The 16,599-nt window shown below is 47.1% G+C and overlaps 2 protein-coding genes across 4 annotated transcripts in view; one reads left to right on the top strand and one right to left on the bottom strand.

Moving 5' to 3' along the window:
* The window catches only part of stxbp1b (syntaxin binding protein 1b), a 32,502-nt gene extending 30,648 nt beyond the window's left edge, over positions 1–1,854 (top strand). Inside the window, exon 19 of the mRNA XM_036527452.1 lies at positions 1,698–1,854. Coding sequence (XP_036383345.1) covers positions 1,698–1,780 — 83 coding nt within the window. The 3' untranslated portion in view covers positions 1,781–1,854. The remainder of the gene's footprint in view (positions 1–1,697) is intronic.
* A 2,054-nt stretch (positions 1,855–3,908) lies between these two features.
* LOC118776895 (microtubule organization protein AKNA-like) overlaps positions 3,909–16,599 on the bottom strand; it is a 28,472-nt gene continuing 15,781 nt past the window's right edge. For 2 of the 3 annotated variants that reach the window (XM_036527526.1, XM_036527527.1), the window contains exons 6-23: positions 14,771–14,927; positions 14,451–14,578; positions 14,203–14,262; positions 13,824–13,942; positions 13,289–13,463; positions 12,872–13,029; positions 12,184–12,339; positions 11,135–11,366; positions 10,687–10,790; positions 9,500–9,741; positions 9,135–9,294; positions 7,394–7,546; positions 6,853–7,004; positions 6,572–6,703; positions 6,261–6,374; positions 6,075–6,173; positions 5,743–5,902; positions 3,909–5,546 (exon numbers count right to left, since the gene is read on the bottom strand). In XM_036527526.1, the coding sequence (XP_036383419.1) occupies positions 5,285–5,546; positions 5,743–5,902; positions 6,075–6,173; positions 6,261–6,374; positions 6,572–6,703; positions 6,853–7,004; positions 7,394–7,546; positions 9,135–9,294; positions 9,500–9,741; positions 10,687–10,790; positions 11,135–11,366; positions 12,184–12,339; positions 12,872–13,029; positions 13,289–13,463; positions 13,824–13,942; positions 14,203–14,262; positions 14,451–14,578; positions 14,771–14,927 (2,763 nt within the window). In that variant the 3' untranslated portion in view covers positions 3,909–5,284. The remainder of the gene's footprint in view (positions 5,547–5,742; positions 5,903–6,074; positions 6,174–6,260; positions 6,375–6,571; positions 6,704–6,852; positions 7,005–7,393; positions 7,547–9,134; positions 9,295–9,499; positions 9,742–10,686; positions 10,791–11,134; positions 11,367–12,183; positions 12,340–12,871; positions 13,030–13,288; positions 13,464–13,823; positions 13,943–14,202; positions 14,263–14,450; positions 14,579–14,770; positions 14,928–16,599) is intronic. The other variant, XM_036527528.1, reaches the window with a different exon arrangement.

Genomic DNA, 16,599 nt, shown 5'->3' with positions numbered 1-16,599 from the left:
ACCTTTCCTGTGTAGATTTAAGCTATTCCTTTAGATTTAACTATCAGTTTTTTTAAAACGTACGTCCCCATCACTGCCCACATACTGTCCTCGTCTTTGTGGTGTCTGCTAAAGTCTAAAGTCTGCTAAAGCTATATCTTATTTGTCTTTTTGTTTTGTCTGCACTTTCATCATTTTCTTGAGAAGTAACATGTCCTACATGATGAACGAGCACCTTCTCCATTCTGGTTGTTTTTTTTTTTAATAAGAAAAAAAACAAGTTATTTTCATTTTGTTTGGTTTGTCCTTTTCCAGAGAGTGACCAATGTGTAGTGTGATGTTCCTACTCACGATTGGTCAGCAAAGCTGCACATTTCTGCACTATGAGCAAAACATTGATCTGATGGCAAGAACACACATTCTCTCTCTCCCTCTCTCTCTCTTTCTCTCTCTCTGTCCCTCTCCCTATCTCTCTCTCTCTCTCCCTCTCTCTCTCTTTCTATCACGAATACACACATACGCACTCACATGCACACACACATAACCTGTGAACTACATTTGAGTCTAAACTTAATCTTGCCACTCTTTGGCCCTCTTCCCAGCATTTAGTACTAGGAACATGTGAAAAGTGGTAACGTGCTTTTTTTTCTTGCTTTATGAGTTAGCTTTAATTTAGTTTATTTGTATTGGGTGTTTACAGTGCAGTTACTAAATAGCATATAAACAAAACAGAGAAAGAACAGAAACCTGCAGCTTTGTCACAGAAAAAGGGTTAGAAAATGCAAAGGGTTGAAAGCTGAACCCATCAAAAGTTTGACACCCCTACTCATAGGAACTTCAGTGCCTGGTTCTGGCTGTCATGACCCTAAATGCCTCTAGACTTGCCAGGGATTGACTGTATTACAAGGCCTGTGTTCTTATGATGCTCTGGTGGGTCAAATGTTTGCTTTCATCTCAAGTTATGTACTGTGCAAGAAATGTGTCTTCAGCTTTAGGAAACTTGTAAGACCCCCAAATGTGTCCTGAATTGTCTTTGTGTTTTGTGTTTTTGGTCTGATGTCCATTCGTAAAAATCAGATTTTTGTTTGCCCATCCATTGTGTTCCTCCCCTGTTTGGTACTGCTTTGGACTGACGTTTGCATTACCTGTAAACGGTCCAGGGTCAACATGACCCCTCACCTCTGAGGTCACAGCTCCATTGCCACACCCAGGCTAAGATTTGGTTTAACTATGATGTCACTGTGAAGAGCCACAGCCAATGGTGTGATGTCACAGCAGAGTAACATCACTCTCACATGATGTCATAAGCCCATGTGTGGAGACTGATTTTTATGATGTCACTGGAGTGGGCTGTTGTGTTGTGCCTAGTCTGTAGCCTCCAATGGGAGAATGTGCATTGTACTGAATACTGTATCTTTTAAGGTTTTGAAACGTCAGTGAAGTCACTCTGAGCCGAGTGGATACATGTTCAGCTATGCATCCGTTGTTCTCACAGGCTATTTATACAGAATATGAGAATGATATGGGATTTTTATATTTTCCCACCTTGTTCTTTATATTTTGTGTATTCCTCCTCATTATTTTACTCTCAACTATCTGCTAATAATAGAACAGCTGAAAACACATTTTCGATGCCCTGGTGTTACAGGAAAGTGCTAACTCATGTGCCTATCTCTCTCTCTCTCGCTCTCTCTCTCGCTCGGCCGTCCACAACACAGGTTCAACCCACGTCTTCACCCCCACCCGCCTTCTCAACGCCCTCAAGGACATGAATAAACCAGAGGAGGAGCCCGTGGAATAAAAATGGCCCCCATCCTCCCTTCCTAAGCTCCTCTCCACCTCCCCACCTCCCCACCTCCATCCCTCCTTTCCTTTTCTCCATCAGTCACCCCATCTCCTGTTTTAAATGTGTATGCATATTGCTTGAAAGAAGAGGTAAATCAATGAAAATAATTTGAGGAAAAAAAACATGTACAAAAAAAGATATTATATATATATATTGCAACGTTAGTCTTGTTTTACAATGGATGCACAGTATGTTAGAGTACTTAAATGTCATTGAAGAGGGCCATTGGAAAAAAATGTAAGTACCAAATGTAACTGTATGCTTTATGAAAACCTGCTGGAAAGTGTGAAGGCTTTTTGTTCTGTTTTGTTTTTGTTTTTTTTTTTAAATGGTGTAAATGATTTTATTGTTAGTTGACAGAGGAGGGGGTGTGTTAATGGTGACCACACAGGAAGTCTCGTGAGTCAACAAAACATAAAATGATCCACCATCTTTGGACATCCTGTCTTATGTAGCGCCCTGGAAAAGTACTAGCAGTTATGATAGATTAGTGGACTGGAGAGGTGGTCGAATGTGCTTCCTGTAACGCGGCTTTTATCACGCTTTCAGTCAGAGATCAGCATGCATCTGTGTGTGTGTGTGTGTGTGTGCGTGTGTGTGTGTCACCTGATAGCACAGCCTGCCAGGTAAGGTTGAGAACTCCTAAACTGGACATACATGCGAATCCAATCGTTTCTGATATTAAAAAGGGACCAAGACCAAGTGAAAGGAATGACAGTATCTGGTGTAGAGGCGAGCTCTGATACTGGAACGCAGCTTACAGAGTTGCTTTGTGTGGGGAAAGCCATCTGATTTTGGCCTTTCGAGTGAAGGCTCTGCAGAAGAATACCCGTTTTAGCATCAGAAAGGTCACCGCTGGCAGCATCTGAAAAAAAAAACGTTGTGTGAAAGGACCAGTCGTATCTCAGTATTTGTTTTGTAAAATGAAGTCTTATCATTGGTTGTGTTGACACTGGCCCTCCTGTGCACGGACATGTATGTGCTGTGTGTATGCCATGTTTTCAGTGTCTCTCTGTCTCCCGTGGTAGCTCTTAAGTGTGAATTAGTACCCTCCTCTTTTGGATATGCCAATATCAGACCACTGTGTTTGTGATGTTGTAGCTGTAGTTAATAGTGGTTAAACAAAGAAAAAAAAAATCATTAAAAAAATATAATACTCTAGATTTTATTGAGCGTTTCTCACCTGGTGCAGAGTAAAATTCCGCTGGTGAAAAAAAAAGGCTTGGCGAAAATCATAACTCAGTTCTGTAGAGCTGTTCTGCCCCCCCCCCCCCATTTTAACATCATCATTCTTCCCTTCGGTTTCTCCCCTTTCAAAGGCAAACTGCATATCGCACCTCTCGCTTCCTGTGATACAAACACTAGTCACTGTTTTTTTCTTTTTTTTTTGTTGTCGTATCCTAGCAATCACTGTCTGATTTCTATCAAAGTTATTTATCAGAGCAAAAATGTTAATAAACCCGATCTGTCTTGACCCCGTTTTAACTTATTGGGATTTTGTGTATGATATGTTTTAAGCACAAACTACATAACGCTGTATTATGCATTCGTGTGACTACAGCTGTCTAATAAATTGGCTTCCATTTAAAGTGGATGAGATCAGAGCATTCTTACATTTAAAACACACACACCTTTGATCTTGCTGGTTCTGTTCCAGTACTGGCCTGAATACGGACCCGTTAGACCCTGAGGACCAGGGATGTTCACCTGGGCTGGATGGTTCAGCAGGCCTCAGCGGTGCCACAGATATTCTGTCTTTGCAGATATTCCGTTACAGTGGGCTCAACACTGGAGAATTCTGTGTCTGCTACTGTTGCAGCTAAACGTGTTCTGACTTCCTGATCCTTTATGAACATCGATGAAGGGGCGTGGCTGAAGGCTGGGCATGGTCACAACAGCGCGCCCATTTTTAGACAGTGAGCTTCTGAGAGACACACCACTTTCTACCAGAGCAACACTACAACGATGCCATCGTAGATGACGGTAGATGGGGCAACAAAACAGCAGAGATGTTTATTCAAGCTGACATTTCTAATATCATTCACATTCATATTAAATACCAGCACAGAAAAACAGCTCACTGTAAACTTGCCGAAATATTTATTCTGTATAAAATGGTCAGATTATTTACATTTTTACATTAATGTATAAAAGAAACATATAAAACTATTACTGCTTCAGATCAATACAAAAATATCTTAGTAACTGCCTCCATTCAAAAAAATACTTTTCACATTCTGCTTTGGGACATGGCTTCCCAAGTGAAGCTGCATCAAAGAACAGGTTATTACATAACAGAGATAAAATGACCAGAGATGCACGGGAATGTGACTAAGGACACACATCCCAGAGGCCACAAAGGGTTTTTACAAACACAAAAGTCTGTTACACTGTACTACAAAAGACTTACTACACAAAGCAAATGAATAAATTAAGTCAATGAATGTTAAAAAATGAAAGCATCTCACAGGTACTTTGTAGCCTCTGTATCTCATTTTTGAATACTGCGAGTGAAAAGGGGGGTTTTAACATGTGTTAATGATTACTGTTACTTTGTAATCATGTATTACACAAGCGCATGATGACCATCATCATTTTTAGGAATTACTTTACAGCAGGAACAAAGCTCTCTTAACCCTTTTCAAAGGTATAAAAATTAATTTAGAAAAATCTAACCATTTTATGAAAAGCAGCATTTCTATGCTGCCAACAATAATTCACAGCTGCCACTATTTTAGCCTAAATATACCTGATAGCGTATAATGAGTTATCAATGCAACATACACAGGACAAAAAAGCAAAAAACAACTTATTTTCTTGGTTTAATTTAACTGGTGTGAGAGTTTCCTCAAAAGTGATCCCACTTTCTGTGAAACTGGGCCAGGGAGCCCTGCTGAGGAAAGGCATCGCTCCCTCACCTGGGAGAAAAACACCGGAAACTCAAACAAAGCTGAGGGAGATCTGACGAAGGTGATGGGAGAGCTGGCAGGCTGTCTGCACAAAGCCCCCGAGAGATGCACACGAAGCTGTCAGAGATCTGAGCAAAGTCAACGCGGACGCAAAGGTGAGAACCGGAGAGAACAGAGAGAACTGGATTCCATTTTTCTGTGCTGAGTAACAACGGCGAGAACAGCAAGAAGGAAACTCCCGGTGAACCAGGACGGAGATGGCTGGGATCAATACTATTGATTCGGCATTGCTATTAACAGCAGCAGCTCAATCAGGGCAGGCCACACAGGATGGCTGAGTGGAAGCAATGTGATTTGGTGAAGAACACTGAAACACAAACACATTTAAAAAATAAATAACACATTTGGCAACACCTGTAATCGAAGGGATATGTGATCACGAACAACAGATGGTGAAAAACGCACAAAAAAGCCTCATGCAGAGGTGACCCCTGAGATTGAGGAGGTGGAGCCGAGGGTCAGTGTTGGTGCCCCCTGCTGTCCAGCTCTCTCAGTGCAGGCAGGTCTGAGACGGCGCCCCCTGGTGGAGGAGGCTGGTGGAGAGCGAGCGGGCCATGCGCTGGGACGCTACCCTCATGCAGCGGGCGGCTTCGATGGCGCGGCTCAGAGACCTGCTCAGGGACTGCTCCGCTGAGGGGGCGGGGTCAAACCGCGACGCCCCGCCTCCTCCTGCCCCACCACCCAATGACAGGTAGAAGGGCTGAGGATAAGGAGGTGCGACCATGGAGACAGGGGCGGGGGTGGAGTAATATCTGCAGGAGGGAGACGCAAGGGTGACCTTAATGAGGATTACAATGCTTACAGGCTCCTTAGACACACTAATCCTAATGATGTTTGTCTGCATATACAGACTGATTAAACAAAGCGTAGATCCTGCTTATTTACCTGGAATGTGAACGAGTGCATGGAGGAGGTAAATGGACACGTTTGGCAGGAGGTGGTACTCACAGCACTGACGGACAGACTGGAACACACTGCACCAATGGTACGCTGCCTGGAACAGGAGGGGGCGGGGCTGCCACGAACACACCCCTGTGGGGAGAGCCTATTGGCTCGGTACTTCTTGGGGTTGAGCCAGAGCTTCTTTCTGTTGAATGGCCATTATTTCCTTTATTTTTAATGTAAAATACAAACAAAGACACAGATATGAAGCCATTTTTAACCCAGATTGTTGATAAAGTGAGAACAGGAGCTCACAGACAATTTTACACAGTCGTACAGCTCTTTATCTTAGGAAACACAGGTGTAACAGACAGAACCTGAGCTGCTGAGCACCCTACCTGGCCTCGTTCTGTCTCTGCCGAGCCTCGAACCCTGGGCTCGTGGGCGGCGACCAGAGCGGGGGTGGGTGGCGGACACGCCCCCTGCTCTGCCCTTCCCTGAGAGTAGAAAGGAAGGAGAGTAAGAATAAAGACTGAGAGGATGAAACAGCGCCCCACGGCGGCTGAAAGCGTGGCCGTACTCACCGCCGGGCGGCTCCACAGTGCTGTGTGACGCGCCATGTGGATGCAGGAAGCTACGCCCCTCCCTCTGATCAACGTCCTCACGGCCTCCAGATGCTGTGAAGCTCCACTGCTGACCTGCGGGTTAAACGTCACACAACCGTGTAATGTTGATCTAATGTTACACTACATGCATGCAGGCACACACTGAACACACACACACGCACACACACACACGCACACACACACTCACTGTATTCTACCGCAGCAGACATGTGGTCTGTGAAGCCCACAGCTCCCAGAGGAGTCAGCTACACTTCCAGCTCTCCGCTTACCTGTGTAGGGCCCTCTGTGCTTTACAGCTTCTGTTCTGGCCCTCCTCCTCCCCCTCTGGGTTGCTGAGGATTCTGGGATACCCCTAGCGACGTGTGGCTTGGAGGTGAACTGGACATGCTCAGAATCGCTAGCTGCAAAATGCAAGATTCAGAAACCCCACAATCAACAGCATGTCAGCACGAGGACATCCGTATCACACACCACTGTGCAGCTCATGGTGACAGGTATGTGGTTGGTGACAACCAGCCTCCAGGTGGCACTGGAGCTCCAGGACACCTACTGATATCCAGCTCAGGCTTCAATCGAGGGACAGAGGGTCTCCTCCGAGGGGTCGGCCTGGGAGCTTCTGCATTCCTCTCTCTTTGCTCTGTCTCTCCATCTTCCTCCTCTTCCTCCTCCGCTCTCTCATTACCGGCCTGGTGCTGAGTAATCCTGAGAAAGACAGAGAGAGTCACACTCCTCTGACAGCCAGTGAGTCAAACAGCACTGCGGGAACTGAGTCACCGATATGGGAAATATCTGTCAGGCACAGAGGAGGCCTACTTTCCCAAAGTTCTTAACTTACAATGCAAATACAAATCAGTCAAATACTTCAAAATACACAGGGTATAACTTATAACAGCATTTTTAACATTATATTCCCACAGTGAAGGTTAAGCAAGATATAAAATGTAACAGACTGAGTTTAATGCTAAGAGCTTAATGCTAACACAAACACAGCCAGAATACTTTAGATGAGAATACAGATTTGGATACAGCAAAGGCATGCTTCTCTTATCAGGTTAGACTGGTAGAGGAAAAAGGAGGTATGGAACTTTCACCTGGAGTATGGAGCGCTGTGCTGGGATTGCAGCGGGTCCCCCAAGCCTGCAGGGGGCACTGTAGTGGAGAGTGAATGCCCAGTCCTCCGCAGACTGCCCTCCAGCTGCTCCCTCAACCTACTCACTTCAGTCTGCAGGGACCGGAGGGCCTGACTGATGACACACAGACAAACGGGATGCTCATTTTGCACATTATCATAACAACTAACCAAAACTATGCATAAGTCATTCACACTCAGGTAAGCAAATCCAGGCCCCACCCAAATAATACATTGATTACAAGTCTTTAATCTGCACTATGTGGAACAGAATGAAAATAATATTAAACTGAAGTAATAAAATAAAAACAAAAAACATACAAAAAAAAGCACATTTCCTTGGGCAATTCCTTTATCAAGCGTATAACCAGTGCAGCCTCCCAGGTCCGAGGGGCTCTGAATCCCCACAGCCAAAGTCCTCTGACTTACGTGACTTTATCACTACAGCGTGACACAGAGGACAGGTCTGCCTCAGTCATGCTGCGGGTCAGAGCCACCGATGCATCTGTAATGTGTTCTCTACCACCTTCCCACAAGGCCCTGAGGTCCCCCCTTCTTCCACTCCAAGACACAAAATCTGTCCTTATTTCCCCAAGTGCAGATCAATCAGTGACTGGAATCTCAGTGACTACTCCCCCTCTCTCTCCTCTCTCCTTTTTTTCTCTCTCCCTCTTTGCCCCCCTTCTCTCTCTCTCCTTCTCCCTCTCTCTCACCCCCTCTCTCCTTCTTTCGCTCTCTCACTCTCTGCTCTCTCCTTCTCTCTCTGTCTCTTTCTCTCTCTCTCATCCACTCTCTCCCTCTCTTTCACTTTCTTTTCCTCTCTCTCTGTCTCCCTCCCTCTCTCTCTCCCTCTCTGCTCTCTCCTTCGCTCTCCCCCTCTGCTCTCTCCCCCTCTCTCTCTCTTCTCTCCTTTCTTTATCTCTCCCCCCTCTGCTCTCTCCCTCTTTGCCCCCCTTCTCTCTATCTCTCTCCTTTTCCCTCTCTCTCACCCCCTCTCTCCCTCCCTCTCTCTCTCTCTCTCCCTCTCTCTCTTCTCTCCAGCACGGCGCCGGTTTCCAGGGCTCTGTTTTGGAAACGGAGCGCTGGCCACAGAGTGCTGACCCTGGAAAGGTCACGCCGTTCACGAGGCCGCCTGCCTCGGTGACGGCAGCAGATAGCGCTGCCATGGCGTCGGTGACGAACAGCGGCGCAGCGAATGGCGTTATCAGCCACGCCCACGTGGCTCCGGGCGGTGAGAACGTCACGGTGGCAGAGGGAACGGCGTGCATGTGACACAGCAGGACACAGCAGGACACTGAGGGACAGAGGCAGCCATTCTCTGAGGGCGTCTCAGAGAAGCCATGTGCTCACAGGGCAGAGAGAGAGAGAGAGATAACGGCTCTCTAAGAATTAGGATCTCATAACCATGAAACCCCCAAAGGCCAGAATTCTTTCTGCCCATTGTGCTGGGTTTCTGTTATGCATTGGCATTACTTTACTGACATATTCACAGGGTGGTCCTCTGTGTCTGCTCCTGGTCAAGCTCTGCGAGAGTAAGTAAAACCTGACTGCCTGACTGGGATGAATGTTTGAGCAGCACTGTGTGGCCTGTGAGATTCACATTACAGAGAAAGTCTGGACTCTGGATTCTGGCTGCAAACTCAGGCAGGGTTTGCCTCCTCTTATTTGTTTGCCTGTCTCTTGGGCAGCTGGGAAAGACTCACTGTCGACCAGTTGGCTGTTCTGAGCCACGGACTCTGACAGGGTCGCTATAGTGATGTAAGACAGTGGGGGAGGGGCTCCTCTGATGGCGTAGCTGCTGATTGGCTGTTTGGGTGTGACGGACACCATGGCAAACTTCTTCTCCCTCAGACACACCGTGAGCTGCGGAGAAAAAGGAGAGGAAGAGAGGACAGGGGAGGTTAAAAAGAGGAGAGAAAATACAGAAAGTCAAGAAGAGGAGAGTGAACAGAAGAGGCTTAAAAGAGGAGGGAAGAGGGGCAGTTTAAAAGAGGAGGGAAGAGGGGCAGTTTAAAAGAGGGGAGGATGAAAGACAGGGCCTCCAGGCACGGCATGTGTCAGGACTCACTGCGGTCGCTCTCTGGGTCACACTCGCTGCTCACACTGCTGGGCCACTGGCGGGGGGAGCTGGCGGCAGATGGGCTGCGTGGGGGACGCCCGCCCCTCCCTCCTAACCGCGGACCCCCGGCGTTGCCCCGGGCAACCCTGGAGCTGTCCTGCAAGGTGTGTCCCTGAAGGGTGGAGCTTGGGCGGGGCTGAACAGAGATTGGCGGCCTCGTCCCTCCTCCTTCTTCCAGAGCAGCAGAATCACTGAGGAGGGGGGAACACACAGATTACAGTGTGCAGAACTTAATCAAGTCTGTATCCTGTAGTACAACGTTTCCTACATACAGATAAAAGATAGGTGTGTTTATACTGTACCTTCTACTGCGAGTGCACCAGAGAAAAAAGAAATTAACGAACAGCTCTGACATACTCTTACATTGGTTCTTTTACTTTATACAACAAATTGTTCTAGGTTATTTATGTATCATTAATCTGTGCTATTTGTAATGTAATAATAATAGAGTTCTGTATAAACTGTGCATACATAATGTACAGTATACATAATGTACATAAAGTGAAACTAAATACGTATTAACCCCTTGTTGGACAGCCCTGGATGACTGCATTGGCTACAGACTATACCCCATCAGACTGAGGCAGCCGAGGAGATCTTGTTTGGCAGCAGGGCCTGTCTTTATGCCAGGCCTGTACAGTGAATACATCAAAGCAAATGAAACACAACAGTCTTTAGTCACGCGGTGAAATATTACGCTCAGGGCGGGGCCCTGAGGGAGATGACTGATGTTTGAAAATGCCAGCAGCACACAGCCTTAATCAAGCGATAAATTCCTCCCAGAGACACCCGAGGTTAGCTCACAGGAAATAACTCATTCACCAGGAGCATGCCGCCACCCTGTGCCGATACCACAGATACTCTATAACCTGACCAGATAAGGCCAAGCAGGAGACACCAGGAGAATTCCTTATCTGGGAGGTTCTGGTTGGTAGCAGGAGGTTCCAGTTCTTTCTGCCTTCTAGCTAGGGATGCCCCATTTCAAACCACACCCCATGCAGGAATATTCATTATGAGCCAACAAATCAGAACATGTACAGAGAGAACTTTTCAGGCACACAGACCTGACGGTCTGGTAAATATACAGGATATCTGTGGTGACACACGTGGTTGTGTGTGTGTGCACTGAGCCCTACCTCGCTCTCGCCCTCTGCTGGACAGGACCATGCGCTGCAACAGTGAGGTGACTGCTCTCTGAGCCCACAAAGCCGCTGTCTGTTTCAGGAGACAAGATTCCATCCTGCAACGTGTCACAGACATTATAAATGATGATGACCCTCGGTGTCCTCACTTAACATGCTGTGACTTACAGTTCAATTTATAATCTGCTGAAGTTCTGACAGTGAGATAGTGCTGAACAATACAATCACCATCACAACACTGACAGTCAATTACAGCAGCACACAGTAAAGGGCAAAGCAGTTGTTGCCAGAGCCCTATAATCTAACTCTTTGTTCTTCATGTCATAGGCAATTGTTTCATCAGGTTTAAATTAAAACCATAATTATTTTAATGTAAACGGGATAAACCCTTCTCCACCCAGCAGCAGAGGTAGTGAGAGGACAGTGCAGAACCAGCAGTGACCTGAAGGGGCGCTGTCCTGAACGCGTTCTGCAGATGGGACGCTCGACCCTCGGAGGGAGCGCTCTCTCCCACGCTTGCCATGCTGCTGCTGGGAGACTTCACTGCGACCCCCTTCAGCTCCTGACCCTGTTGCCGTGGAAACGCAGGGGAACGGGGGAGGGGCTGATGATGGTGGAGGCCTGTGTGTCCAGGAGGTGAAGCCAAAAATGCCTCTTTAGCTCCCCCTGGTGGCCTGAAACAGAGAAACACAGGCTTAGAAATGTTCCTGCAGCCCAATGACAAAGCCCTTCTGACATTAAGTCCAGCTGAGCCCTGCTCCATCTGTGTGAACGCTCCACATTTAAGGTCCCCGTGCCATGATTTCTCTTTTTTCCTTCCTGTAATTCTGTAGGGTACACTGCTAAAAGTCTCCCCACACCCATCTGTTTCATGAGCTTCATGTTAATTCGTAACCGAAAGGTTGCCGGTTCGATCCCCGCTGGGACACTGCTGTTGTACCCTTGGGCAAGGTGCTTAACCCACAATTGCCTCAGTAAATATACAGCTGTATAAATGGATAACATTGTAAAGAACTGTAACCTATGTAAGTCGCTTTGGATAAAAAGCGTCTGCTAAATAAATAAACGTAAATGTAAATGTAAATTCCATATCTTCTGTCTTATATTTTGTTTTGAACTATATCTTATCCGTATATTTTATTTTTACTTCTGTACAGTGCTTTGAATAGGTACAGAGGCACAGTTTAAGTACTATTACTACTACTAACATCATCAACATCGTCATTATTACTGTATTTTGGAATGTTATATATATTTTTCTGACACTCGAAGAAGCCTGAGAAACAGTAACATTCTATGACAGCTGCTAATGTAGTGGCAATGTTTTTCCACTAGAGGCACTAGAGGACACAAAGCTTGCAGATGAGCCCCGGCCAATGAAAAATGCTTAGCAGCTCTTTCTTGGCAGTGACTGTCATCAACGAGGAAATATCTGGGTGTAGCGTGAGAAACTGAGCACACTGCTTTTAAGGAAACATTCTAAAGACTCACAGCTGGGCCACAGTCCTCCCATCTCTTTCAGTCCTCCTGGGCTCCATAGGTATCCCATAATCCTGAGGGGACAAGGCGTGTGCTGCAGCAGAGGTTGGGAACCCCTCTCCCTGACCAAAGTCCAGCAGATGCGGCACCTCCCCTAAATTCAGACCGCTGGAGGAGGGCAGAGAGAATCACAGAGAATCACACCCTGAGTGACTGAAATTACCCATGTAACCCTGCCGTGCCCTATTTTCACAGCACATGCCCTATTCCAAAGTGATTTACACAGCTTTGGTTTTACCATACATTTTGCCCAATCATACATGTGCATTTTTATTGGATTGATTTATTTGACTTTGTTTGGTTTAATTAAAGAAACTGTACGATGGCAAAGCCATTACTGGGCTATGAACCTACAACATTCTGGTTCCAGGTTCAGAGACCTGACATTACATTACATTATTGGCATTTAGCAGATGCTCTTATCTAGATCAACTTACATAGTTTACACATTTTTTTACATGTTACCCATTTATACAGCTGGATATTTTTACTGACACAATTCTGGGTTAGTACCTTGCCCAAGGGTACAACAGCTGTGCCTCAGCGGGGAATCAAACCAGCAACCTTGCGGTTACAAGTCCTGCTCTTTACCACTATGCTACACTGCCGTCCCACTACAGCACCACCTGTCCAGCCTCACCTGTCCAGCAGGTGGCTGAGATCAATCTCCTGGTGCTGGTGTCTGTGATGCAGCACACAACGGGGGCGGGGCAGCTCTTCCTCCCCGCTTCTCTCCTCCTCTCCCTCGCTCCCTCCACTGACTGAAGTCACCGCCATGCCCGCTGAAAACGCTGGGTTCTGGGGGAAAGAGACAGAGAGGAGGGGTGAGAGGAGAGGTGTAAGCTCTGACAGACCAGGTCATTCAACAGCATCCAATCCAAAACCCGTCTCCACATTGCCTTCCAATGACATCCACCCCTCTGTGTTTCCATAGAAACGTCTCCACCTACAGCGCACAGTAAGAAAATGCATCCCTTTCACATAACATGATTCACTGCGCATCACCAGAGGAACCCTGCCTTACAGTAACTAAGGCTTCAGTGTATCCCTGCAGTACCTCAGGATGTGGTGTGGGGGTGCCGGCCCTCAGGGGGCTTATGGTAGTGTCCAGCCCAGGTGGTGGCGGTGAGGGCGGGGCCACAGAATCAGCTTGGACCGGCGCTGCCTGCTGAACGTGCTCCTTCAGCTCCTCCAGACGCATTCCGGATCGGAAAATCTCCCCCTCCAGCTCCCTGGCGCAACAGCACACCCTCACATCAACGCACTGACAAACTCTGACGCGGTCCCGACAGCATTTCAGCTCACTTCACACTCAGAGGGAACTTACAGAGGAGGGAGAGCATCAAGAAAGACAGAGCAACGAGCCCGGTGCTACCCGGAAGGAGGAGAGGAAGGAAACGAGAGAGAGGACAGTAACACAATAAGACGAGGAGGAGAGAGAGAGAGAGAGATCAAGTGTATTTACAAACAGCGGGGAGACTCTGTATAAGACCCTGGTCTTTGTTCCCATGCTATTCGTCAGTGAGGGGTACCAGCGCCTACAGTTGATGGACATCCTCTCAGTTTCACTGGTCTGGGCCCCAGGGCCTCACCTGTCTGGATCGAAGGGCCCCACATCTCTCCCCTGCAGCTGCAGCAGTCTGTGCTTCTCGCGTGCCCCGAGGTAACCCCTCTCCAAAGAGTCCTGACCCTGGACCAGGCGGGACAGGGCCTGCGGGAGAACAAAAGGAGAACAGACTGACCTGGGACCAGTCTAACATGACCTGGGTCAGACATCCAGTGACTGATCAGAGGTCACCCGGGAAGCACATGGAGTTTCAGTGCATCATTGCTGTGCACTGATTCCCAAGGTAGGCACTTGACCACAACACAGAGGACTGGGTGGGGAACATACTGGACATCTTTCTTACACTAGTTACTCCACTTGGGAAAGAAACACATCCATCTGCTGAGATCCTAGAGTTTCAGTACCTTCAGCTGCTCGCAGGGTTTGAGCTTCCCACGTCTCAGAAGCTCTTCACAGGACTCAACCTGGAGATGAAGCGGAAAGGTGATGAGAGAGAGGAGGATGAGATTATGTACACTTCTCAATTATCAGCATTTCAAAACTGTTCACCACTGCATGGTCCATGTAGAAAGCCGCTTTAAAGGTTTTCTAGCTAGGACTTCACTGTTGTTTCCTTTATAAAGAGAAGGAAGGCAGTGTGAAAAACACCCACCTGCATCTGGAACCTCTCAGCCTGAGTGGAGAGAGCCTGAGTCAGCCGCTCTCCAAACCCAGGGCCCAGGCTGCAGGGAGAGGAGGAGGCCGCAGCTGAGGGAAAGCCAGGGGAGGCCCCCTTCTCTCCTGTTTTTAGAAAAAAAGGAAAGATAAATATATAAAGTATGCCTTTATGGTAAATCTGGAACTCTTATGACTGTGAAAAGAGATACAAACAGCAGTCAGGGGACTGAAATGAGGAAAATCTTCAAATTTATTCTTAAAATATAGAGCAGTTTAATCACACATATCACAGACAGCCAGGATGTCTGTCAGTACCTGGATCAGGTGTTACTGACAGGTGGGAAACAGCGCCGGGGTCCAGTTCTGCTCTCTGGGCCTGGGGAAAGGTCAGGGTCACGACCTTTGAACCCACGTGGAGTGTGCCTGAGTGGACAGGGTGACTGGGCTTCGGAGGGTCAGAGTACAAACCGACCTGTGAACAGACCAGCACAGAGACCACTGTGGTTAACACAGGATTCCATAGACCGCTGGCTCCACAGCATTTACGCCTGAACTGCACAGCTGTCTCAGTAATGTTTCCTGACCAGTTCAATAAACACATCCAATGAGACTGTGCTCTGAGCTCATACAGTGTCCTCTCCAAGATCAGGCCCTGATAGCCACCTCCTAAAGACACAGCACCCTCTATCCCCTGACTGGGGTGAGAGATTAAAGAGAGGACCTCACATACTCTGTAGCAGGGCTTAAACTTACACCTCACCCCCTCTCACGGTGCACAGCTGGGGGGGGGGCAGAAGGCTGAGGCGGGATGGGGGGTGAGGGGGTGGAGGTCGGAGTTACACCCAGCTGGAGACATCTGATTTTAATTTGCCTTAGGAGCTCAGCCTCCATGTGTTTTTATAACCTAAAACGATTCGCAGAGGTCATTTTACAATTAGCCATTTATGAAACAGTCCTTTATTAATCTAGCTCCTTAACTCAGATCTCAAACACTAGGCTCGTCCGTTTCACTAACTGACGTTTATACCATGTTACTGTTTAGATACACTAGTGAGTTTGGCCAACTGTCACTTTTGGAATGTTATGATTTAACAGTCTAGCAGAGAGAGGCATTCTCACACACATTATTATGCTTATATTACACTACACTTGCTACTAACATAGTACCATTAGGAGCCCAAATCAGCCAGCAGGGATCAGATGGGGAATATATATGCGGTCCTTTGAGCAGCCATTAAATAAACAGATGAATTAAGAGATAACTATTCCCTTCTCGTTCAACGCCAGCACATTCCCAGTTCTGAATTATAACCATTGAACAGCGCCTCCCTCGAAACGGACTCTTTAATAATTTACACAAATTGAATGCTCGCCATTGTATCCTAGCTAATTTTCACTTTGCCCTGTACTCAGAAGTCTCCTTTTTTGCAGTAAATGTCACATGATTGCCTTCCAAAGGGACACGTAGTGTTTCTCACACTAAAGTGCTCAGAAATGTAGGAAAAACGCAGATAAATGTGCTATATTTCTTTCTGGAAAACCCCACCCTTAGTAACAAAGGCAACTTTGAGGGAAACATGGCAGCGTTCTGGTGTGATGAGCCGGCAACAGGCAGGCCTGAGTCCATCCAGAATGAAACAGCCAACTCAACCAAACGCTGCAAACAACCGGATCTCAACACTAAAAGCAGCCCACTCTCAATATTACAATCGACTAACTGAAGAGAGTACTTAAAAAACCTGGCTCTCGATACTAAAACCAGAGCCTAAGAGCTTTGCCAGATCACTGGTTTCCCTGGGTACTATCGTGTGCTTCTGTGACTGCAGCTGGCATGTCTGTGGTTCCACTGAATCGCACATACCACACACAAGAATGCACCAGCTTCTTATTTTAACAATGCGAGGTTCTGCTCCACTTTCACTGGGAGCAAAAGACTGAGACAGCCGTCGCTGAGCTGGACTGCTATTATCTCCTCGAGGATTCAGAAGTGGTTCAGACTTCTTAACTCCAGCACGGTGGCCCACTGAACCCTCACACACACTGTGCTTCACATACTTAGGGCCGGCTGTTCATTGTAACCACGGTGACCTCAGCTGTGACTGCAGAAATCTAAAAATAAACCCCGCCAAACTTTGTAGCTCTGC

Source organism: Megalops cyprinoides, chromosome 4 (assembly GCF_013368585.1).
Source record: "Megalops cyprinoides isolate fMegCyp1 chromosome 4, fMegCyp1.pri, whole genome shotgun sequence".
NCBI lineage: Eukaryota > Metazoa > Chordata > Actinopteri > Elopiformes > Megalopidae > Megalops > Megalops cyprinoides.
The sequence above is the reverse complement of the archived record's forward strand: the minus strand, read 5'-3'. Positions and strand labels throughout refer to the sequence as shown.